We start from the raw sequence: 26,306 nt of genomic DNA on the forward strand, positions 1-26,306 counted from the left end.
GGCCTACAAAACTGTGTGCAGTTTCTGGATTGTCTTGGAAGGAGGGGCTCCATCTTAACACTTCAGTGGTTTTGCTTAAGGGCTGCTGTGGCCATTGTAGCTTCATGGATCAGCATTGGGGTGGCTCACAGAAGCCTTGTCAGCCCTTTGTTGCATTTGTCCCTGCTTTTTCTCACACTGAAGTGTGTAGTAACCTCTAGCTGAGTAACAGAAACTGACATTCCCTTCAGAGGATGGAGGATGGGAATTTTGTAATTGGGAGAGAGGAAGGGAGATAGACTGGCACGAACAGAACTGTATTGGTTGTATCTGATGTACAACCGTTTGGAAATATTGCTCTCCTCCCTAAATGTTCTTTATCCCTTCAGTTGGCTTAGATTAGGACAGGGTCTCTCTAAGCTCTTCCCCTCTCGCCACTGTTCCTCTGCTGACAACTAACTGTTGGGCTAATGGTTTCTCTCCCCATTTCCAATAGGTGAGAAGCCCTATGAGTGTTACATTTGCCATGCTCGCTTTACCCAGAGTGGGACTATGAAGATGCACATCCTGCAGAAGCACACGGAGAATGTGGCCAAGTTTCACTGCCCTCACTGTGACACAGTTATTGCACGGAAGAGTGACTTGGGTGAGTGCCATGTGGCTTGAGGCTGGGGTTCCAGATTCCTGTTCAAGAGGTGGGGATCACATTTATCAGAAGAAGAGCTCAACATGTAAAAGTTAATTAATGCATCAGATTGCATTATTTTGATGGCCCAGAGAACAAGCTGAAGGAATAGAATACAGTCCTGCTGCAAGTTGCCTGGGTGGGAGACCTTCTGGCAACCATATATAAGCTGTGTTGAGCTCCTTGGAGGCAGAGCAAGGCATAAATGTAGTTATTTGATTACCTTTGTGGATCTGACCTTCTTTCCAACTAATGAGGGTTACAAATTCGCTCATTAAAGCGGAAGCTTAAAATATAAGATGTATGTCAAATGCCACAAACGCCATCAATCTGTACAGTTTTGTAATGCTTCTATTTTTAAAACATGCCCTGTCCTGAAGAAGGCTCAGAGCCAAGTAGCAGTGCTGAACAGAAAAACAAATGCAGACGACTTGGAGTCTTAAGATACTGGGACTAAAATGTTTGTCTTCGCATAACAGAGCAGGAATTTGGTGGCTCAGCTGAACGTTAATATAATTCCCAGGGAATATGTTTGAGCACCTCGGTGTATTCCATGGGCTGTGCAACAGAAGCAGAGGATTTCATGTGGTTTATTTTTCTTTCCAGGAGTCCATTTGCGGAAGCAGCATTCCTACATTGAGCAAGGCAAGAAGTGTCGTTACTGTGACGCTGTATTCCACGAGCGATACGCACTCATCCAGCATCAGAAGTCTCACAAGAATGAGAAGCGCTTCAAGTGTGACCAGTGTGACTACGCGTGTCGACAGGTGAGGATATGGGGTGGAAAATGTTATCTTTTGAAAAATCGTATGCTAGACCCTAGACCCCCCTCCCTTTCCACTTACTGCTTGTTTTTTGTTCCTTCCAGGAACGGCACATGATCATGCACAAGCGGACCCACACTGGAGAAAAGCCTTACGCCTGCAGCCAATGTGATAAAACCTTCCGCCAGAAGCAGTTGCTCGACATGCACTTCAAGCGCTACCACGACCCAAACTTTGTCCCGGCTGCCTTTGTCTGCTCCAAGTGCGGCAAAACATTCACGCGTCGTGTAAGTGATCACAGCAAGGCTGGGATGAGGTTCTAGCACCAAACAGCCAGTGAAATGGCGATGGCTCAGAGAAGGTGTTGGACGCCGCTCCGCACCAGAGGATCTTCCAGTTTCCCTGTGTGTGATGTCGCTAATTCCTAGGCCAGTTTGAAGAGAGATTTTTCTGCTAAAAGCCTTTAGAAATGGAAACTTGTCGATGAGGCTGTTGTATATGCTGCGGCTGTCTCCAATTCTCTTGTGTTGGAACACTTCAGTGTCAGTTCCCAGAAAATCTATTTATTTATTTACTTCATTTCATGTCAGTACCGCCCAGTAGCCTAAGCTCTCTGGGCAGTTCACGACAATTCACAAGACGAAATACAACGTAAATATTTAAATATACAAAATTTAAAAACAATTTAAACAGCTAAAAACAATGTCAATAAAATACTAGGCCTGTTCAAACAGCTGGCATAAATGGCCCATCTTATACCATTAAGGGCACAATTCTATACACGTTTAGACAGGGAAAAAAGGCCTACAACTCTCAGCACGCCATGTTGGGAGTTGTAGGCCTTTTTTCTGTCTAAACATGCATAGGATTGCACCTTAAATTGTTTTAGAAGTCAGGAACTGACAATACAAGCCTTCCATATTACATGATGTTCTCCACACCTTTGGGCAGGTTGCACAGGAAAGTGTACCAAGTAGACTTTGCTCATCACCTTCAGTAATCCCCAACATTGGGGCTTAGGGCCTAATTTGGCAAATAATGCCATTGCTTTTCTTTGGGGATTAGACCTGTACTTCTAAATTCAAGGGGTGAGTTCAAGCGCCTCTTATTGGATAGTGCCAACATTTTAACACTTGCCTGTCTTTCCCTGATCAGAACACCATGGCCAGACATGCAGATAACTGCACAGGCCCTGATGGGGTAGAAGGAGAGAATGGTGGGGAGCCTAAGAAGGGAAAGCGTGGGCGGAAGAGAAAGATGCGCTCCAAGAAGGAGGACTCTTCTGACAGCGGTAAGCACTATCAGCTATCTCTAACACAGCTGGGACATCCTTACTCATGGGGTCCCAAGTCACTGTATGTGCTCTCACAAACTACACAGTATAGCTGCCCAGCCTTGCAGTTATTGTGTGATGAAGATGAAAGTTACGGCTGGAGTGGTGATTGGATTTCTCTCCTTTGGGCTCTTGACCCGTTTTTACGTACGATCAAGAAGTAGGGCACTTCTCTGTAAGATGGTAATGTTACACTCAGAGGCCCCGACCCAGATGCGCGTATGTACATGTTTGTACATTAGGTCATCATGGGGGTTGGACTCTTCCCCAGTGGGTGGGAGAGGCAAGGGTCATGGACAGAAAACACTAGGAATCTGCTGGCATCAGAGTACATTTTGCAGGTTTAGAAGGGGGATGGGGAAGGGATGAAGTTCAGCGGCTCTTTATCCCACATGAGGGTAGTTTTGCATGGAATGACAGCCTATGGGTTAAATAAACCATGGGCTGTCAAGGACGAGTGGGAGAGAGCAGGTGTGCTGTCTGCAGTGTGCCAGCCACTTCCACTTTTAATCAACAACCTATGATCAGCTCATTCATAGGTTGTTGAGCTGACATGCGAACCCAGACTGCTGGGTTGTTTAGGGGCTAAACAATCCAGTGGATAACCCAACAACAAACTATAGGTTAACCACTAACGATGCACAGTTTCTTCCACTTCTGTATGACGCCCATGGAAATTCCTTTGCAGGTGTGTGTCTGTATATACACGTACACCTATCCTGTCTTTTCACTCCATTATAGTGCATTCAGGGTGGCTGGTGTCATTCAATCAAAAGCAATAGCAAAACAAAATAAGTTTAGGGTGCAGTCCTATCGGATTCGCCCTTGATACTTGTAAGCCTCTGAACTCGGAGGCTTACAAGTATCAAATGCAGAGCAGGAGGTATGGCGCTTTCACCTGTCTAGCTGAGGCATGGGGGAGGGAAGGAGGCTGGGGAGGCTGGAGGATTCCTCATACAGCGGCCTCCCCAGTCTCCTCCCCTCCCACAGGAATGCCCCCTTTCCCTTCTCTCTAAGGTTGGTTTTGCGACCGCATGGTTCTGTCAGCACCAGCTGCAAGGGGGAGCGGGTGGGGAGCTTGGACTCCTGCATTCGAGGTCGGAACACTGTCTCTGACCTCGGGGCCAGGAATCCGAACTATCCCACGGCCCCTCAGACTCTGTCTCGGGGCCACAGGAGTGGTCTGTGCCTGAAACCATGTCGAGCTGCTTCCAGTCAGTGCAGACCAGTCTTCCCTAACCTTGTTTCCTCCAGATATTTTGGACTACAATTCCCAGAATTTCCGACCATTGGCCATGTCATCTGGGCCTGATGGAGTTGAAGTCCAAAACATCTGGAGGGCACCAGGTTGGGGAAATGCTTTCCCAATAACTAAAGCTGAATAACATTTTTCTTGCTGCCACCGCATGCATGCACGCACACATATGCACACACACAGCTGTCTGTTCCATTGGTGTGGGGAATGTACTGAAAGTATGGAAGAAATTTTCATCATGGTGAAATGAAATGTAGTAGCACCCTCAGTTTATTTCCTCTGCTTCCCAGGCACCATCAAAGGTTTTGAGTTTTATTCCTGCTTAAAACTTGAAACAGCAATCCTGCCTTAAGGGGAGCATATTCAGGCTATTCTCATCTTGTTTTCTTCATCTTGTTTTCTTTTTTTTAATCTCAAAGAGGAAAATGCAGAGCCAGAATTGGATGATAATGAAGAGGAGGAGGAGGAGACGGCGGTTGAAATAGAGGCTGAACCGGAAGTGGAACCTGTTGCACCAGCACCACCACCAGCTAAGAAGCGAAGAGGAAGGCCGCCAGGCAAAGCCAATCAACCAAAACAGCCCCAGCGTAAGTCCTGGGCTGGGGGAAAGCAGAAGATTTTGCATGCTTTATTCAGGCTCCAGGTTTCTGCATGGTGATAGGAAAAAAAATGCGGGGAAGAGATCAAGAAGTGAGGGGCAGAAATGATATATGGAGACAAATACAACTGGTGGTCATGGGAAAGGGGGGATTGTCATGCAAGGTACACCACCATCATTGGCATCTGCTACTGACATATTTTCAGTACATTAACTTTAATAAAGGTCTAAATTTGTGGCAATCTAATATTTTGGGAATTTGCATCAGATATTAGAATCTAGATGAAACTTCACATCTGGGCAGTACTTAACACTCCCTAACCTGGTGCCCTCCAGATGTTTTGGACTACAATTCCCAGAATTCCCCACCATTCACCATGTTGGCTTGGGCTGATGGAGTTGAAGTCGAAAAGATCTTGAAGGGATCGGGTTGGTGAAGGCTGGTTTAGACAATACCGGCTGTGTTTGTATGAGGCTGAGCTGTAGTGAACATTGGGTTCACTTGCTCCCCCCCGCTCCTCCTCCGCAGCTGAATTAGGGTTATTTTCACTAACCATACTTAAGATTAACCACAATTTAGGGTTTGGATGCAACGGTAAACTGGTTAATCTAAAACAGAGCAGAAGTGTCTAATCTTGTGGCTGTGCCAGAGGAGGGGGAACACACAAGTCCAAGGCTTGTGTTATGTGTGAACTGGGCCACTGAGTTAGATGAACCATTGGCCTGACTTGGTATAAGGCAGCTTCCTACGGTGATCGTGAATTCAGCTTTAGGCAGCCAGCCTAAATTTTTTTTCCTATCTCCAAATGCAACTTAAACAAGTGTGAGTAATATGTGTCAGGATAGATTTCTTGAGATGGGATTTCATGGCTAAGGCTTAGCTGTATATGCATGCCCTGTTTGATACAATTTCCCCTTCCCTGGAGCCATGAAATACATACCAATTTGAAGCGCCATGGACAGAAATCAGTTTGGCCAGAACGCCTGGTAATTGTTAAAATTTAGGGAGGCTTTTTCTAGGTACCTCGGTGGAGTTGTCAGCCAGTCGATCCCCCAACAGGTTCTGCACAACCACAAAAATCACAGCATATTCAAAGTCTTTGCTATGGTTTTGTGAAAAGCATTGTAGTACTCGGAAACAGTATCTCCAGGAAAAGTCTGACTCTTTCCTCCTTCTCATTCACTAGCAACAGCAATCATTCAGGTGGAAGACCAGAACACTGGTGCAATTGAAAACATTATAGTGGAAGTCAAGAAGGAGCCAGAAGCAGAGACTGTAGGAGCCACAGCAGGAGCTCAGCCAGCTGCAACAGAAGCACCCAATGGCGACCTCACCCCGGAGATGATTCTTAGCATGATGGACCGGTGATAGAGGAAGGGCTGTGCTCTGACTGAACTTGCCTGGGCTCTTTTGAAGTGGCTCAATCCCTTTTATTTTTTTTCCCCCTTTTTACCATATTTTTGGCTTTGGGAAATGCATCATTTTTAGACCATTTTACCAAACAACCCGGGAAACAAAACTCCAAATGATGTTAGAAAGTGATTTGCCTAGAACTCTAACTCTCTCTCTCTCTCTCTCTCTCTCTCTGTTTAATGTTAGCCTAACCGGATCATGGAACATGGGGCAATTCCTTGAGTCTCCAGTGGGTCTCCTACAAGTCGCTCGATCCACTTAGCTCTGAACTGCATTGTAGTGACAGGCCACGGACAGCCTTCACATGTAATGTGGGGGCGGGGGCGGAAGCCCAGACTCAAGTCCACACAAACTGCTCTGGATCTGCTTGCGTGTTCCTTGAAGCCCTCTGGCCTCATTTTGCTCTGTAGAGGTTTTTAATTGTAAATGCAGACTCAGGAGGGTTGTAAAACTTTTATTGCGTTTTTGGTTTTGCTTTCTCTCCCCCCCCCCCCCAATCCACTGACTGGCTCCGCGTCAGCACTGTAGATTCGGCATGCTCCAGCTGTGTCTTTCCTCCCAGATGCTTTGCTTTCTGCAGGGCATCTCTGTAATGATCAAGCTTGTAAATAACTTTTTTTACATTTTAATCTTTTTCCATTTAATTAAGGGGGGGGGAATACAGTTTAAAAAGAAAACGTCATTTTAAACTATTGCAAAAAAGGAATTATGCAGGAATTGGTTCCGAATGAAATATTGGAACCTCCTTATCACGTTAGTGGAAGAGTACTACCCAAGTGTAAGATGGTAGAAATCCACACCCCAGCTCGGTTTCTAAGTATATAGACTTGGTCATGAAATGTGTCACTTAAAACTCCCTTTTTGAGTTTCAAGTTTTCACAACTCCATTTTCTTTGCTCTTTTTTTGTGTTTATGAATTCTGTGTTGAAAGCCAAGGTGTTAATTTGTAACAGGGCTTCCCAGCCCTTGAAACCTAGGGCAGGAAATCTTACTAGGTCAGTAATTATAAGATTTGGGGTCTTGAATTAAAAACAAAAAAATAATGTGAAATACAAAATGATGCCTGTATATGAACCATCACATGTTAAAAATGCGTAAGCTTTTTATAGAGCCTCAGTCTTGCTGATTTCAAAAGAACTTTCTTCTATGTATCGCTTTTAAGAGAGCTATCAGGTTAGCTGTCCGATTCTAGGTTGATGCATTTTTGTACTTAGCTGTACTGTGTGATATTTTTCATTATTTTAGGAAACCAACATGAGATAAAATGTTATAAAATACATAATGGGGTTTGGACTCTGGGAAGGAGAATATACTGCTGTACAGCTAATAAATAATAATGATTATCCTGTGCGTATGCTTTCTGCCTCCTTTGAACCTCAAGCAGCTTGTGTGAACAACAGGGCAGGGATGTCTTAAGTGGTTCATAATGATTTTCAGTAGAGGGGATGAATATATGTTGCTCTTTTTGAGTTCTTTGCTTCTGGTTTGGGGGAGACTCTCCTCCTAAAGATGAATGGGTTGTCCGTACAGCATAACTCCTTAACACTAAGTATGCATCTTAATCCGTTGGCACTCTCAGACAGCACCCATAGTTAATTACATCCTTAGGGTGACATTGCTCACATGTTGTATGAATGGGGCCTGGACATTTCTCCCACAAAAGATGCATAAGGTGCACATGCAATTAGCGTCCATGCAGGAGATACACAGGTTCCCTTATTGCATGTCACACGTGCCAAAACCAGATCTACAAGTGGACCTGGGTATCTGTTTTCCTGCTCCTTGTAATGGGGCAAAGCAGCCCTTTGAATATGCTCTTTAGAGTCTTGTCTTTATTGCTGCAGCATTAGCCTGTATCCACATTCAAGTAACAACTGAAGGAGATGGAGATCTTGGGGTTTGCCTCTTCCATTTTCTTAGAAGCCAAGCCCACTTAACAATATCAAACTTGAGAGCTGTGTTAAATAGAATATGCCTGCTAGCTGTCCTGTATCTTGTGTTCACCTCAAGATTGCTTTTCTTTCATGTACTTGGAGAGCCACATTAGGGACAGGTCCTTCCCCGACCTGGTGCCCTCAAGTTGTGTTGGACTATAACTCTCAGCATCCCACAGCCAGCTATGGGAGCTAGCAGGTAGTCCCAATACATCGGAGGGCACCAGGTTGGACGAGACTGGGCTGAGACAAGCCAGACTGTTTCCAGGCAAATAGTTTTCCCAGTAATGTCGGAGGCTTCCCTATTATCTTCTGAAATATCCCCCTGGGTTTTATTCTTAGCAAGTGCTAACCACAAAATCCTTTTCCCATATAAATGTGGGGGAAGGGGACTAGCTTTCCTTTTTCTTTTTTTAAAGGGGGAGATTTGTGCTACAAGAGGGCGTGGAGGAGGCTTAAGAACTAAAAGAGGGAAATCCAGGAAATGTTTCATGAAATGGCTGGCCAGTGCTTGGGGGGCCGGGGGTGGGATTATGGCTTGGTTTAGCTGCTATTTTGCACTTGTGATTTTCCCGGAGTGCTTTTCCTAATTGCCCAAGTGCAATTCTCAGTGATATTTATGACTACTTGGTGATGTAGGCCAATGTCGGAGCTGTGCTATACCATCAATGGCTCTTTCTGGATTTTACCAATTCAGAGGGTGAGTGCATTTTAATGCTTCTCCTGTACTTAAAAAAAAATAAAAAATCCTGCATGCATATCGAAAACATGTTTGTCAAGTGAAGAGGTTCTGGCTCATGTATTCTGTAACTTCCTAGTAACATGGGAAAGAAAAATATGCTCTGTGGTTAACCAGAATTGGTTATCTCCCTATGGTGTGTACATGCAGCCACATGTCCCTCATGCATTACAGGGAGTGTGAATTCTTAACGACTTTTTAATGTATAAGAACATAAGAGCCATACTGGATCAGACCAAGGGTCTAGTCCAGCATTCTGTTCAAGCAGTGGCCAACCAGCTGCTTGTGGGAAACCCACAAATAGGACATGAGCGTCCACAAGGTGACTTCCATGATCCTCCTCCAAAGCCATCCAAATTGGGTGCCATCGCTAGTCCAAGTAGTAAGGTGCAGTCCACAGGTAAACATGCAAACAGCCTCCAATAAAAAGTATGTGTTAGAGATGATGTGAAAGTTCTTTGGTGATTTATCTGAGATGGCTCTCTTCGCCTAGGATTTGCCAACTTGAATATTGCAGTCCTAGAGTGGCATGTGTCAAATGTGAATTGGCTTGCACAACTTGTGACCCACCAAACCACACACCAGCCAGTAGGGGCTCAATAAACTGGTTTCTCTTTCCTGCCCAGGACTTCAAAAACAGGGTGTGTGTGTGTGGTCAAGCACATGGCTGTTGACCTATGTTCAGTTTACAAACACAGCCCTGCTGTATCAGATCAAATGTCCATTTGGTCCAGCATCTTGTTTCTTCCAGTGACCAACCACTGGCCATTGTTCTTTATTGTATTTTGTGATTCTTGTGTTAATAGTTTTGGACTGTAGAAGGAAAGGCGGGTTATGAATATTTCAAATGAAAAATCAGATGCCTTTGGGAACCCTCAAAAGTGGTCTTGAAGGCACTAGTCCTCTTTTATTGTTGCTTCTTAGCACCTGGTGGTTTCACATAGCCATTGTTCCTTCTAATAGTGATCTCAGGTTGTGAATGCTGGCAGTTCTGTGCAAAATGGCACCACTGAGAACAGGGAAGTATCAAACCCAAGTGTCATGTATCGTACTGCTTGGGGAGCCCTTTGCAAAAATACAAAAAATGAGATTGAGCATGCTCATCTGAGTGTCATTTGGAAAAGAAAAATGGAAAACTCAAAAGAGAGGGTTGGAATATTCTGGTTGAATTCTTTATATCTTCTATATCCTGGAAGAGGACCTGGCTGGCTGGTACGCTGAACAGGAGTTGAAGAGACGCTGCAACATCTGTCACGGCTGGTAGCCATTGATGAGATGCTCCATGAGTTTGTCTAATCCCTCCTTAAAGCCATCCACAATTTGGTGGGTCACAATTTTTGCTCACCCAGAAGTCATAGTAGTAAATAGTAGTCTTCAATTTGCTCTCTAGCAGATAAAACTAGACCAGATTCAGAAGTCCCTGTTTTCATTGCTCAAATGGCAATTCTGGGCTTCTACCTTTAGCTGGACCAATTTCACACCAGTTTCTATCTTCACCTGGTCCAGCTGTTTGCTTTTTGGAAATTTCCAAGAGAAGAACAAGCAGATACCCACCCGTAGTGTTCAACGCTGTTCTCGCCTGCGTGATCTTGTCACTTTTGCTTTTGCGTACTGTCTGTTTGCTTGTTCAGGTTTGTGTGTGTGTCTTACAGTTATATTGAGGTGGGTGGGAAACAGGAAGAGGCACCTTGAAGTGAAGAGGAGGTTGGAGGCATAAGCAGCTGCTGCCTGGGTTGGTAACCTGCAGTGCTTCAACTTGACGGAAATGAGTCTTTGTTCTCACTGGAGCTTTGCAGAGGGAGCCAGGCTTCTGCCTGAGCAGGACCCAGAAGATGGCCGCCTCCCTCAAAGAGATTCCAACAGAACTGCATGGTAAGCAGAAGCCGCTTCATGCCACTTGGCACAAATGAGGATACACCAAGGGACCACTATGGTCCCCTCTGTTCTGGATGTCATTTTTGATAGTGGGATGCTTCTGTGAAAACCTTGCCAGTATCTCCTCAACATCTGGGCTCTTGCTGATTAACTAGAAATAGTCTGAGCTTGTTCCTAGCTCTATTGCTGACCCAATTTGTCTAAGGTTCATTCAAGAAGGCCGTTTATGGTGTTGGGGAGAGGTGGAGAAGAATGGCAACCAAGCTGAGGCTCTTCAAACCCTAATTTTCAGAAATACTGAGTGACTTTGAACTAATGCTTCAGTTGCATTAAACGTGTTCTAGGTGATTAGCAATTTCTCTGGAACCATGAGGCTAAAAATTAAGCTGGGAGACACTAACTTCATAGATCTGTGTCTTGTTGCCAGACATCTGTTCCCCTCCTTCCAACAGTTTGCATTTATAGAAGCTCGGACAGGCAGTTTGAAAGGCCTGAGAGACGATAGTCCCAAAAGCTACTTTGAAACCCCAAAGCCATCTCTGCTGAACCATCCCTGCGTCTTGTGCCACAATCTAATCATCAGTAGCTGATAAACTTCACAAGGCGTGGGAGTTTAATGAGAAATAACGGCCCAGTGTACCAATTTCCTTTGACTGGCAATGCTTAGGGTTGCTTAAATAAAATACTGGGCAAGCTAACAACAGAATATTATTTTCAGCAATCCATATTTTTTATTGTAAAACACAAACTCGCAATGCGGTGGCGGCTCCAGAAAGTCTAGAAAACTCTGATAATGGAGCAATTGTAACATGGACTGAAAGTCCGTTGATCAGGCAAAAGTGACAGATTTCTTGCTTATTCTTCACCTTTCATGCACTTAGAGTAGGAAAAATGACGGAGCATTTTTTAGACATTAGACTAAGGGTCTGTGGGCCAAACTAGATGTGATGTTAAACGTCTTTGCATGTAAGGAGCACATTTTTAAAAATTGCAAATAGCTGGGGGGCTCATAATTATCAGGATTGCAGCAGGATGGAGGGGGAATTTAACCCTTTCATCCCATGTTGCAGTCCATGTTGAAATCCCTCTGAAGCAGCTATTTGCATTGGGAGGAAATCGTCCACTGGCATGAACTTCTCTGCACCTGCTACAATCCCAATAGTTATCAGCACCACCAGTGCTGTGTGTCCTTTGCAGGCAAAAACACGTTTAGGGTGCAATCCTATGCATATTTAGACAGAAAGACATGCTTAGGATATCATCTTTAACATCATAACTAGTTTGGCCCCGTGAAGGGCATTTTTTATAGCCAGAAAGTTAACTATCTTCTTTCAACACAACTTTTAGCCATTTCCAAAGCCCCTGGTTCTTATTCCCACCCACCCTGACTCTATACACCTGGAATATCCATTTCTATTGATATATTTTTATTTTAAACTCAGTTTGACAGCCAAGACTACATTTTGCAGCCCCAATCCATGTACATTTCTGCAAATTTGATAACTTTGCTTAGTTTTATGCAAGCACACAATTCGTGTTTTTAGCAGTCTTCTAGACTCAGCCCTTAATTCATCTAGACCAGCCTTCTCCAAGGTGATTTCCAGATGGTTTGGCCTTCAACTCCCACCAGCCCCCATTCAGCATGGCTAATTGTCAGGAATTCTGGGAGTTGTTCAAAATATCTGGAGGGCATCATGCTGAGCTACTTGCCTTTTAGTAAAGCTCAAAGTTACCTTACCTATCATGGTGCTGTTGATGGCAGCAAGGACCTCTCCCCCCACCCCTGCCCTGCCTTGCCCGGAGCTTCTAATCCAAAAGTGAAAGACCTCTACCAGTCTACAACCACTCTGCTGGTATCTTTTATCCTGTGTTGTTGCTTTTTCAGAAAGCATCACGAATTTTCTAGGGACACAGGAGTTTGTCCTTCTGTATGCTCAACTCCACATCAAATCCAAAGTTGAAGATATTGTTCTGGTACGTATTGATGGCTCCGTTTTACCATTTTCATGTGTGTGGACATGTTTCCCAGATTCCTTGCACAAGCCGACCCAATTGGGTCACTTAAGTTTTCCTAGATTGCATACGTTCACACTATGCTTGCATGGATCTTTCTTGATGGGTAGTAACTACACTTATCTACCTAGACAGAAATAATGGATTAGAGTAGCATTTTTGCATCCCATTCTGTGGGACTAATATTACAGTAAACTGGTACTGTGTGCTTGTTTCTGCATTCCTGTAATACCTGTTCAACCTGTACATTTCTAGATAAACATAGGTATTACAAAGTTACTATCAGTCTGTAGTGCTCTCTTTTCCAGAAGAAAAGTTGCCCTCAAAAGCCTATCCAGGGCTTGCCTGGAAGGGGGAATGCAAACCAATATGTATTTGAAAATCTGCAGCATGTAAACATCCAAAAAGTGGTAGCTGATCTAATGTGCAATTGATCTAATCCTATTTATGTGGAAGTGGATTGTAATGATTGCATTGTCAATGTACGTTTTGCTCAAGTAACTATGTTCATGACTGCTGCCATTAAAAGCAAAGAGATTCTTATTTTTGTAATGGTGATATATTTGACTATGGTGAAAATATAAACATTGCTACAGTTCACCTATCCTATATGAAAAATGCAGTGGTTCAAACAAGGAAAATAACATGAGTAATTAAGGCAGCAATGCTATACACGCCGAGAGCCAAAGCAGACATTACTTTATGGTGCAATACTATGCATATTTAGGCAGAAAAAAATCCTACAGCTCCCAGCAAGCTTTAGCCAGCATGGCTAGCTGGGGCATGCTGGGAATTGTGGGGCTTTTTCTGTCTCAATTTGCATAGGGTTACACCCTTAAAGCCATAGCTGGCAGCTAAGTCTTTCATTTTTAGGATCAGATCCCTAGCTGGGGGCGGGGGGAGGAAGGGAGGTATGAAGGCCCTGATCCAGATCAGGACCATAATGGGGGGAAGGTTAACCCCCCACTACCCACCCATCCTTGGGTCCCGATTAAAATCGAGTCCTTGCATGTACTCTAGAGTAAAACTGAAAGAAGGCTGTCGCTGCTAGCTTCACCTTACTGCCTGTTTTGGCCCTCGTTGAACTAAAGGGGACTTATTCTGAGTTAACATGCATAGGATTGAGCTGTTACAAAAACCTGAGTACAACAGGTACAAAAGTGAAGTAATAAATTGGCAGGAGCATAGATGGTAGTTACTGTGATATAGAAGTGTGATAACTCAGGGTGCAATCCTACGCATGTTTACACTGAAAAAGCGCTACAACTCCCAGCATGCCCTAGTCAGCACCCTTAAAGAGTTTTTAAAAATGTATGTATTAAATTTTCTCTTGCCTTTCCTCCAAGGGGCTCAGGCAGCATACATGGTTCCCACCCACCCCATTTTATCCTCGCAACAATCCTGTGAGGTAGGGTAATGTTACCTGGACCTGTGGTAGGTTTGTACTGAGAAACGTACACGAATAAACATGAGTTGAATCTTACCCGCGTGTCCAGAGCTTAATTGGAGGGCAGCTGGGCACAGACCTCCAAGTCCAGTTTGGACTTTTACCACAGTACACAATGGAAGATAACATTTTCCAGAGTGAAGGCCAAAGCTGATGTGATGGGATTATCATGCACATGTCTGTTCTGTTCACATATTAATGGGGAACAGAGGGTTGAGGGGTCTAACAGTCAATGAACTGCACAGGAGAAAGTCGCTAAAACCAACCCCAACCCCCCCCCCCCCCCGTGACTTACTTCCCTACAATCAGTTGCTCTGGTCACCCTTCCCAGCTCCATTACCCAAACCTGAAGTAGGCCAGGACCAGAGAAAAGTGGCATGACGGACTGAGGGAGAAGGCAAAGCGCTGGGTGAAGCTGTCCTCTTCTGCGCATTCCTGTAACTGTTAAAGTAACACAGACACTCTGCTTTGAATGCAAATGGGGCAAAAGCGTGAAAAGAAACATATCTCTGCCTTCATCCCACCTGGTTTGGCCCTGAGTCTGCAAGATAAGCAAGAAGCACAATACTTTGAGGCGTGTGGGACCAAGGCCTTAACTTGCCAAAACTCCAGGCCTTCCCAAAGTGGTCCTTTGGCGAAATTATTTGCTGACCTGCATTATTTTATTTATTTATTTATTACATTTCTATACCCCCCCCAATAGCTGAAGCTCTCTGGGCGGCTCGCAACAATTAAAACCACAAGATACATCATAAAATACAATATAAAATGTAAATGTTTAAAGTTACAGAATAAAAGTAAAAACCAAAACAAAACCCAGCAGCAACGCAGAGATTTAAAATACAATAACAAATTTAAAACAACAAAGCTAAAAGACTAAAATGCCTGGGACAATAAAAACATCTTCACCTGGCGCCAGAAAGAGTTCAACATAGGCACCAGGCAAGTCTCCGTAGCAAGGTCAGTCCACAACTGGGGTGCCACAGCAAAAAAGGCTCTCTTCTTGGTAGCCATCCGCCTCACCGTAACAATTACATTAACAAGAACAACAACAAGAACATCTCAGATACCATGTGGATGTTGCCCAGGGTTTCCACATAAATTTCCTGACTGCCACTGTGTACAGCAACACAACTAGGCCGCAGCCACCTTATGTCTGCTTCTTTTCTGCTTGTCTTTCTATGCAGGTTTTGATGCCTTGGCGAGCGCTAATGGTACTGGCAAAGCTGCCAGTCAAGGTAAGTCCTGTTTTACCCATGGATCTTGTCTTTTCCAAAAAGGCAGTCCTGTACATCTCGGGTACCTGTGGAAATGCCGAAGCGGTGGCTGGGATCAGTAATGGAGTGCATGAAGGCCAATAAACTGAACCTCAATCTCCAGACGAGCTGGTAGATGGTTCGTCTTGCTTGGGAAATAGTGTGCGGCCTGTTCTAGGCAGGGTTTCACATCTTCCTCAAGACCAGTTTTCCAGTTTGGGGATCCCAGCCTTATCTTTGGAGGCAAGACATCTTGCTGGTGCAAAGCACATTTCATCAGCTGAGGATCATGTGTCACCTGCGACTTTCCCAGACAAAGATAGCCTTGCCCACTGTTGTTCACGCTCTGGTAATGTCCCATCTAGACTACTGTAATGCATTGTACGTGGGGCTGCCCTTGAAGGTGCTTCAGAAACTGCAGTTAGTGCAAAATACTGAAGCTAGATTACAAACTGAGACTGGGAGTATAGAACATATCTCACCACCAGTCTTAAAACAGCTGCAATGGTTCCTGGTCTGTTTCCAGGCCCAATTTAAAGCCTTTAAATGGCTTGGGACCAGTATACCTCAGCGAGTACCTCCTTCCACATGAACTAGCTTGGGTATTAATATCCTCAGCAGAGACCCTTTTATTCATCCCCATGCCATCTACTGTGAGGTGGGTGGTGACCTGGGACAGGGCCTTCTTTGTTGTAGCATCCCATCTGTGGAATGTTTTGCCCAAAAGGGCTTGCTGTCACCAGGCACCAACTTTGTTTTCTTTCCAGCACCTTTTTATTTGCCCAGGCTTTTTAGTATCATTTAACTGATGTTTTTATCTAGCTCTGCCGCTTTAAAAATATATATATATATTATTTGTACTTTGATTGATTGATTGATTGATTGATTGATTGAAGCTCTCTGGGCGGTTTACAGAAGTTAAAACATTAAATACAATATAAAAAGTTAAAAGCCATTTACAAAAAAGCACATGAAAACACACAGACAATATACACAAACAACATATAACTATAAACAACATTGAACTGTCAATCATAACTAAAGACATATCCAGGACCAATTAGAACTCATAATATGCTGCCAAATGCCTGGGAAAAGAGGTAGGTCTTAACCTGGTGCGGAAAAGATAATAATGTTTGGTGCCAGGCGGACCTCATCAGGGAGCTTGTTCCACAGATGGGGGCCACCACTGATAAGGCCCTCTCCCTCATTTGTTATTTGAATGATTTGGATGGAGACCCTTCTGTTATGTAGCATTTTAGTTGGTTGTTTTATTGTTTGTACTTTATGTTGTTAATGAATCTTACACCGTCCAAAGAACTTGGGTTATTGGGTGGTTTAAAAGTATAATAAATAAATGAATAATGAAGAAACAAATAGTTTAGGGAGGAATGTCTAAAAAGTAGTATAGAATTTCCTAATATAAATAAATACCTGCAAACCTCTGAAAGCTCATCAGATATTCTTACCATTCCAAACCATGTGTGGAGGAGTGGGAGTCAGGGAATTGAGGCTACCAATGCTGGAGAGAAACAAGGTAAGGCCATTGCTTCCATCCCCAGGCTGTTTGTGAGTCCCCAGAGGCATCCAGCTGCAGGCCACTGCTGGAAGCAGAAGGATAGACTAGGTGGTCTGATCCAACAAGGCAGTTCTTAAGTCCTTATGCAGAGGAAGAAGACGGATGTAGCCATTTGTGGGGTAAAATGACCACAAGTCTGGTTTTTGTTTTCCTAGAAGAGCCATGTTAGCCGTAAATCCTATAGCAACATTCTGAGCATTTTGTAAATAATATATATAGATGGGTATTATCCAATGTTAGTCCTACTTAGAGTAGCCCCATTGAAATTAATTGGACTTACGTTAGTCATTACTAACTTAAGTCCCATTCGTTTTACTGTGTCTACCCTAAGTAGGCCTAACATTGGATACTACGCAATGTATACAAACATCATATGCAAGGGGCATTTGCTGGATATTTGTGAATTACAAATCCTAGTACAATCCACATTTACAGATGTTTTTCAAAGTATTCCAGTTCATCCTAGAACATGCTTTAAGGATTCAAGGGCCCAAAACTGGTAGATTCAAGGTGCTTCCAGACATAGGGCTCCAAGGGCTATGGATGTACAGATTGTGTAAAGTCCATTCCGTCTGTGTTCATGGACTCTCAGGCACCTTTCATTCCATGGTATGCTCATCAACGGAATCAGAATTTTTTTTTGGTTGTTCCCGAATTTGCACAAATGCGCAAATTTCCCCCAAATGTGCTTTTTTCATGCTTTAGCCTACGGGAGAATGCACATTTTTGGCCTGGGTTTTCATTCTTTTTGCATATTTTCCACAATGAAATCTGCACAATATTGGGTAAGTTAGAAAACGGTCCACAAGTCTGCAGAATCTGCCCAACAGGGGGAAAGCCAGTCTGCTGTGCTATCTGCCATTTGGATCAAAATCCATTTCCACTGCAGTTTTCTCTGACATCCCTACCTACCACTAACAGTCAAAAGGCACTGTGCAGCTACTCCATCTTTTCTTCCTTAATAGATTTTTTTGGGGGTAAGAAAAAGGTCGGAAGAAGCAGTTGGAAAATACAGGAGGATTACAGTTCAAAGACAACATCATCTGGACCCCTGTAAATTTCTGTGAACGAGGCAGTTGTGATTGCACAATCTGAACATCCTCTGGAAGCACCCTTACAGAGCAATCCTATACTCCAGTTACGCCAGTTCTGGGCTGTAGGATATGGCAGAACTGCTGCTACACTCGCAGAATGGAAGATGTGCTGTTACCATGGAAGATATGTTGGCGAAACACCTCAGATACGCCAGCAGAACACACTGCCAGTACAGCTGTTCTGCCAGTGAAGATACACCAGTGGAACAGCTAAACGGGTCAGAGTTCCGCTGCTGTAACAGCAGCACATTGATTGACTGATTGATTGATTGATTGCATTCCTAATCTACCCAATAACTAATTTCTCCCCCACAGGCATAATTGGAGTATAGGATTGTTTGGTGAGGAGTCCTCCCCAATTTAAAAATGCATGGATGCTATCACATCTACCATCACATTACTCCAGGAGTCCCAGTTCCATTCTAGGTGAACATTCAATGACAAACTAGTGGAACTACTCATTGTACTTTTCTTTTTGCTTCAATGCTGTTCACGTTTCATCTTAAGACTCGCTATTCAGGTCTCTCTTGATTGCTGGGGGTGGGGCGTACTTCCTAATCCAAACTGTTGAGCAGCAATCCCCTTGCAAAGCTTATTTTAGCCTGCAGGGGAGCTGTGCTCTTGCAAGGTAGGTAGATGCTGAGGGAAAATCCTCACATCTTATTTTCTACATTGGCAGATACCTGAAGGACAAAATACGCTGGATCGCATTAGTTATGAAGGGTGCGCACATATGTAAATCTCAGCTTTGCCCTTTAAAATACAAAGATGCCTGATAACTATTTAAGAGGCAACTGGGAAGGGGATTCATACTTGCATGTTTCCATCTGCAGGTACAAGTTAGCTTCAACTTCCTAGCTGTGCACATGATCAGGATGGGAGAAGCTAACCAGGTGAGTGCAAGACAGATTGGGGTCACCATGCCTTTCCTCCCATCTCTGCAGGCCAAGGGTCTGGGATCTCCCTGGAAGAGATGCCAGATAAAATTTCTCCCAGGGTAAATGTTGTGAAACTGTCATTTCTACACATCGACCAAGAATTTGCATATTACTGGTTCCAAATATTCATTTGTAACGAAGCCGTAAAATCATGATTCAGTATTCAGTTGCCATGTTTTTCTACTATCTCCGCTCCTGTGCCTTTTGCAACAACACTGACAGTAAGGCGGTGATGCTTTCTTGGCAATTGGGATTGGAAATAAACTAATAGGAAAGCTTTCATCCGCTTAATTTATGTGCGTCAGACTGCTGTAAAAGGTACAGGACTGAGGCTAGTAAAACTGTTGGCTCTGACATTAAGCAGTCAGTCTAATGTCATTAAAATTACTCATGTCCAGTAGTTAAAGGGCAGTAGACAGCAATCTCTCTTGGAATAAAACCCAGTTTCTAGTGCTCACAGAAGAAGCAAGGGGCGCTCCTTAAATTAAGAACAGGAACTGCACCACCTTCTGTTTATGATTAGTTCAATAGAATATGGACAACTGACTCATTCTAAAAATACAAAAGAAGGAGTAAACTCAGACAAATTTGTTGAAAACGGGATTTATCAACTACTGGAACATTAGTTTTCAAGATATTGGGTTGGATCCAGTTTTAGTCATACTTAGAGTAGATCTACTGAAAACAATGGGAGATATGTTATTTAAATATACACACAGAGACACAGACTTCATCAGATGCATGGATTTTTATCCTGAGTTGGCAGGTACGCATGGTTGTAGAGAGAGAAAATCAGATCATTAACACTGCTTTGTCTATGGTTACTGTAATTCTTTTGCATATATCTAAGCTTTAATGCAGTTATCATAGTCTGTCTTTCTTGCATTTCATTTCCCTCTGACCTCAACTGCTCACATTTTATCTCTCTACACCAGGGGTGGGCAACTTCAGAGGGTCCAGGGACCAATTTATGCCCCCTGCCTGGAACCCACTTGGGGCTGCATGCACCACCACCATGGCTGAAATTGCTGCTGCCAAATTTTGGTGACAGTTCAGCAATTAGGGAAAAAACATTTTCCCTTTAAAAGCCTTGTTTTAAAGAGAAAGTGTGGCTTTTTCTCTCGCCACTGCTGCCAGAATGGCAGCACAGTGACAGCAATTTGGGGGTGGCAGGGGCCACAAAAAAGGCCTGGGGGGCTGCATGTAGCCCAGGGGCTGTATGTTTCCACCCATTTGCGAAGTCAGGATAACATTCCATGAATCAGATGAAGTGGACTTCAGTCCATAAAAACTCATACTGTAACCCCACTGTTAGTCTTTAAGGTGCCACAAGACTCTATTGATCAGGTAGCAGATGATGTGAAAGAGCTCTGTCTGAAACACTGGAAAATTGCTGCCAGTCAAAGGCTATGCTGGGATAGACGGACAAATAGTCTGACATGGTCTAAGGACTTTCCAATGTCCCCAAGGCAGGAGCGTGCAGACTTCAGGCTTGTGGGATCTGTTGATAGATTTGATTTGTACCCCACCTTTCTATCAAGAAAAATGGCACTCAAGGCAGCTTACAAACATAAATAAAACTTGATTAAAGCAATAATCATACAAATGCATTAAAGCACAATTTAAACCACAACAATAAAAGAATAAAAATAGCATCCAACCCAGCAGACCCACTTTCATGCCAAAGGCCTGCTTGAATAAAAAGGTCCTTGTCTGCTAGCGGAAGGATAGCAGAGAGGCAGCAAACCTAGCCTCCCTTGGCTGGGAGTTCCACAGCCTGGGTGCCACTACTGAGAAGGCCCTCTCTCTCATCGCACCAAACGCGCCTCTGAAAGTGGCAGTCTCGAAAGAAGGGCCTCTCCAGAAGATCCTAAGATGCAGTCAGGCGTGTATGAGAGAAGGCATTTTTTCAGGTAGCTTGATCCCAAGCGGTATAGGGTTTTATAGGTCATAACCATCACTTTGAATTCTGCCAGAAACAGATCGGTAACCAGTGAAGCTGTTGTAACAAGGGAGTCACATGCTCTCTGTAACCCGCCCCGGTCAACAGCCTGGCCTCAGCATTCTGGACCAGCTGAAGTTTCTGAACAATTTCCAAAGGCAGCCCCATGTAGAGTGCATTACAGTAGTCTAAATGGGATGTAACTAAGGCATGTGTGACCATGGCTAGATGAGACATTTATAGACATCTTTGGTTTTTCCCTAAATCCCCGAGATCTACCAACAAGAATCTGGTGCAAAAGACATACTCTTAGGGTGCTTCTAAATGAGGTTTTTATGGTGCCCGTACCCTGCCTCATTTACAGAAATTTACAGAGTATCCAGATCATGTCATCTTCCTCTCATAACTGTCCCGTGTTTTCTCACCATGTGTTTTACCATGTGTTACAGAAGAAAAGACAAAATAGCTGCACAATATAAATCACCCAGCAATCTACCAGTAAATGCAGATCTACCTTCTGCTCAAAATATTGATAACCTGAATGAACCCAAATTTAGCAAGAGCATTTCCCCCAAAGTCTCTTACGGAGAAGATGCATGCATGCGCGTACACATGCACGCACGTACACATAATTTATAGTTCTCCCTAAACAAACAATAACCAAAATGGAGGTGTTCAGAAAAAAAGTGGCAGTGAGCCAGTTTGTTGGGGGTTGATTCAGACTTTGAAATTTGCCAGCAATGTTAGCAGCAGACTACCGCACCTGGCAATCTTTACTAATCAGATTAAGGTTTTGTGAAGAACGCAGCATGAGACCTACAACATCAGAGCTGCTTGCTGCATGGTTACAGGACCATACACATCATTTGCTTGCTTGTTTGTTGCTAGGTTTTTCTTTAGACACAAGGTAGTGGATTGTTTTTACACACCTGTTTTCTACATGACACTTTTGTTCAGTGCTTGGAGTCCTTCTGCCTTTTTATTTTTAAATAAAAAGGACTGGCTTTTTAAAATCTAGTTTGTTGTCCTTATGCCCTGTTCTTCCTTTCAAAAGCTCAGAGCTGCTTATGTGAGGGTCCCAGGCGTTGCACAGGTGCTTGCCTACTTAGCAATGGGAGATCACAGAGGTGGGCAGAAGGTCTTACAGTAAATCTCTGGGTGTTTCGCAATAGATTGGCAAGGGTTTCTGACTCCCAATGGTTTAACACTAGCAACAACGAAGTGGCTTTTCCCACCTAAGTTAGGCTGCTGAAATGAAGATTGCTTAGGGTAACCAGGACTGGACTTAAGCGAAAGGACTTTGAGTTCAGTTCTGGACAAATTCCTAGGCTCAGGCTGAGCTCGGAGGCACCCTGTTCTTTAAATGTAAGTGTATGTCTTTTGCACCTGGCTCTGATTGGTGGATCTTGAGGTTCTAAGGGCTTCTTCACTAGGAACTTTTATCCTGCTATTAAGATTGGTTACTCATGGAAGTTTGCGGGTCCTTTAGATGACGTTGTCGGCCTCCAGGGCATCTCCTTCACTAACTTACCTTTATTCTGTTAAAAGATTGGAGATAATGAGCTATCAAATTACAGCACTTGAGTTCCGCTGGAGTTCCCTCCTAAAGAGGAAAACCCGCAATAAGAAGAGCTAGACCACAGCGCCATCTAGTGGCTGTATAGTGAAACATATGGAAGACTCAGATGAGGGGGGAAAGGTGGGGGAGGAAGCATGTATAAAGGGAGTCTGTTGTGATCCTGCATTTAAAACAGAAGCAGAAAGCCCCATTTTAAATGCGGGATTTTAGGCTGGTGTGGAGATGCTCTAACAAAAAACAAAGTAGATCCCACAAGCCTGAAGTCTGTCCCTAGCATAAGATCAGACACTGTCAGACCATTCACTAAACTCTCTCCTTCCGAAAGTGCCCTGAGCATTGTGATCACAATGGAAGAGCAGGGAATACATTCTATTAAATAAAATAAAGTGATGTTTCCCTGGGGAAGACCAGTTTAGAGGCTGGGGCATAAGCATTTATCAGTGTTTAACTGTTCAACACTTTAGTTTTATAAAATAAAATAAAAACAATTTATTTTGTTGCATAAATGTTCTTCAGATACAAAGTGGAACATTGTTTTATATACTTTTTGTCTACTTTTTGTCTGTGTTACAAGCTCCTTCTGTTGTGTTCCCCCCCCCCTTTTTTTTGTTTTGTTTTGAGAGTGGAGAGAACTGGGGAATTGTCTCTCCTCTCCACCTCTGATTTGCTAGTAGGATTGCCTCTTACGCATCACCCCAAAAGAGGACACAAATTTGCATAACATTTGCACATTGTGTATAATTACCATAGTTTAAAAAGAAATACAATCTCACCATATTGGGAAAGGATGTGAGAAGGTGACCTGTGTTTACTGTCCAGGTGTGAACAGTTAATGCAGCCTTCCCGAACCTGGTGCCCTCCAGATGTTTTGGACAACAACTCCCAGAATTCCTGTCCATTGGTTGTGTTGGCTGGGGATGATGGGAGTCCAAAACATCTGGAGGGCACCAGGTTGGGGAGGGCTGAGCTGATGGGCAACTTTAGATTTGTGCCTTTTCCACCCTTACAGGTAATATAAAGCATCCAGTTTGTTAGAGAGGAGTTGGGGGGCGTTTGTCTTGAGACATGAGTTAACATCAAGGCCTCTGCTCTCCTTTCTTATGGTTCTGTATCTTTAAACCAGACTTGGACTTGACAGCCCTTCAAGTAGAGGAATGCCCTCTGTAAAGTAGGACACATGGCCACCCTATTTGCCAGTTAAAACAAGTTTGGAGGCTTCTAATTACAGAGGTTTCACTCTGCAAAATTGTACTTTTGCGTAGGTCAAGTGAATTTTGATGAGCCAATTAAATTTCTAGTTAAAAAAAATACAAAGGAGTAGGAAGATGCATTTTATGTTAGTCTTGGATGTTTTCAGAATTTCACCTTGCTGATACACAGTCTGTTCTTAGGCATGTTTACTTGGAAGTATATCCTACTGAGTTAAGTGCAATATACTCCTAAGGAAATATGCATAGGATTGTAGCCTTAGGCTGCAGTTAGGCACAATTACTTGGGAGTAAACCCCGCTGAACTCAATGGGATGCGCAAGTATGAAGATTCTTGGACTGGGCTATTAAGAGAGCTGGTGCCTTGCAATCTGGGTTCAGATGCTAACCCTACAGAGACTGTTGTGTCTGTTCCACAGTGTCCTTCAAAAGACTCTATATACAATATGGAGAGGAAAATTAGGAAATTTATGTGTGGTTTATAAGCAGTCAAGGGTCATAACCATCTTTCTTGCCCTCTTCAAGTTCCTTCTCAAAAACCACTTTCCCCACGAACCCTTTGCACATCCCACAGTTCCCCTGCCCTGTTGTAATTAAGCCTGGAATGGAAGTCTACAGTAAGTACATGTAACAAAATAATTGCACATTCTTCCCCAATTTACACTTGCCTTCGCTTCCCTCTCCTTCTTCTGTTTCCCCTGTGTCAAAATTTAGACTGTGAGCTCCTTGCCTTGTGTACTCTATAAAATGCCATGCACATTGATGGCACTATGTAAATAAATTCTTGATAAAAATAATAATAACCATCTAGTGGTCTAGTGGCATGACATTATAGTATAGTGACATGATCACAGTATACTCCTAAACTGAAAGATAACCGAGTTCTGATCCATGTATTATTCCAGGAAGTGTGAATTTGCTTAAAAATGCAGACCAAATTAAATCTTCAAGTACCCCTACTCGAAACACAGTATATAGAACTTTCCCTAAGTCCTCAAAACACTTTGCATTCATGATTTCCTTGCTTTGTTGTTGTTGTTCAGTCATTCAGTCGTGTCCGACTCTTCGTGACCCCATGGACCATAGCACTCCAGGCCTTCCTGTCCTGCGCTCTCTCCCGGAGCATGCTCAAGTCCATATTCGTTGCATCGGTGATGCTATCTAGCCATCTCATCCTCTGCCGTCCCCTTCTCCTTTTGCCTTCAGTCTTTCCCAGCATCAGGGTCTTTTCCAGAGAGTTTTCCTTGCTACAACTCTGTAAAGTAGGTCAGTATTATCATTCACATGCTTCAGATGGGGAGAACAGTGCCTACAGCCTCGTACTGGGTTCAATGGCACTTGCTCCTTGGCAAATGTCTTTAGTTTTGCCAGACATTCAGAGCCAACGTTTGGGTTCGGAATTAGCTCCCATTCACAAATCAAGAACGTTGGGAGGAAACTAGCAGAAAAGAAGCCATGGGAACCACCTCACCTCATATATTTGTTCCCCATTCATCTCTCCAGGTTTTCATAAAGACAGACACATCTTCCTTTGAATTAGAGTTCTTGTCGCTGGATGACTTGGAACATGCGGTTATCCATGTGATCACATCCATTAAGAAGATCATTCCAAATTCTTCACCTGGGTAAGGAGGTCATGCGTTTTAGAAACCACTGAAACCCAAACCTGGATATTGCAGCATTCTCCGAACCGTCTCTATGTGCTCTCCCATCCTCCCCAATCAGCACAGCATGGCAATGCTGCTTTCAGATTGTGGGATTTGTAGTCATACATAACTGGAAGGCACCGTGTTGGGGAAGACTGTTCTTGAGGCCTTAATTAGAAGATATGGGCTGGATGTTGCTAACTAAGGCTAAACCAGGATGATGGGCTGGGTTTTTATTAAGCATTTATATAGCACTTTAGCATGCTCAAAGCTCTTTGCAACACAAGCATATACATGTCTACTCAGAAGTAAATCCCACTCCATTCATTGAGACTTACTTCCAGGTAAGTGTGTATAGGATTGCAGATGCAGGTACATTATCTTTACAACAGGGATGGGGAACCTCCAGGCCATGGGCCAAATCCCCCATCCAACCCAGGGAGCTTTCCCTCCCAAGCCCCAAATTTCCCCAGGCCACGAGCCCCTCTCTGTGGGGAAACAAATTACCACTATTACCTCCAATCACTTACCAGTGATAACGATGGGGATTTCCCTTCACATGCCACTGGTCATCCCAACTGGGATGACAGGGGCATGCAAAGGAGGTGCCCAACTCAGCTGGTGCCTGGCGTCCCTGTCTCTGTGCAGAGAGAAGCAAAATGGGGGGGGGGATGTCAGTGGAGGAGGCGGGGCTTTGGGATCCTCTTGACATCATCTGGCTCATCTCATTGATCGGGGGGGGGGGGGAATCTCTCCTCCAGACCAAAAAAGGTTCCCCATCCCCACTTTACAGTCATATTCCATATTGCAGACAGGAGTGGAAAAACTGCATAATATCGTGGTATGCCTGTGGCATGCTCATTACTGAGGTGACATTTGAGGCAGTGACTTCCTGGTTCACAGTTCAGGGCGCAATCCTATGCATGTTTAGACAGAGAAAAGGCCTACAGCTCCCAGCATCACCCAGCCAGCCATGTCTCTTAGTCTCTTAGATCACATTAGGCAATGGAACTATAGCTCAGGGGTAA

The 26,306-nt window shown here is 43.8% G+C and overlaps 2 protein-coding genes across 2 annotated transcripts in view; both read left to right on the plus strand.

The window, feature by feature from the left end:
• The window catches only part of CTCF (CCCTC-binding factor), a 29,519-nt gene extending 22,140 nt beyond the window's left edge, over positions 1-7,379 (plus strand). Inside the window, exons 6-11 of the mRNA XM_084813159.1 lie at positions 476-625; positions 1,271-1,431; positions 1,533-1,715; positions 2,584-2,719; positions 4,436-4,603; positions 5,802-7,379. Coding sequence (XP_084669285.1) covers positions 476-625; positions 1,271-1,431; positions 1,533-1,715; positions 2,584-2,719; positions 4,436-4,603; positions 5,802-5,983 — 980 coding nt within the window. The 3' untranslated portion in view covers positions 5,984-7,379. The remainder of the gene's footprint in view (positions 1-475; positions 626-1,270; positions 1,432-1,532; positions 1,716-2,583; positions 2,720-4,435; positions 4,604-5,801) is intronic.
• A 3,064-nt stretch (positions 7,380-10,443) lies between these two features.
• Positions 10,444-26,306, plus strand: part of CARMIL2 (capping protein regulator and myosin 1 linker 2) — a 91,278-nt gene continuing 75,415 nt past the window's right edge. The window contains exons 1-5 of the mRNA XM_084813152.1: positions 10,444-10,573; positions 12,462-12,550; positions 15,224-15,274; positions 18,799-18,858; positions 25,136-25,257. Of these exons, the coding sequence (XP_084669278.1) occupies positions 10,534-10,573; positions 12,462-12,550; positions 15,224-15,274; positions 18,799-18,858; positions 25,136-25,257 (362 nt within the window). The 5' untranslated portion in view covers positions 10,444-10,533. The remainder of the gene's footprint in view (positions 10,574-12,461; positions 12,551-15,223; positions 15,275-18,798; positions 18,859-25,135; positions 25,258-26,306) is intronic.

This window comes from Heloderma suspectum, chromosome 8, assembly GCF_057233095.1.
Source record: "Heloderma suspectum isolate Gila_16-S chromosome 8, 16-S_ref, whole genome shotgun sequence".
Taxonomy (NCBI): domain Eukaryota; kingdom Metazoa; phylum Chordata; class Lepidosauria; order Squamata; family Helodermatidae; genus Heloderma; species Heloderma suspectum.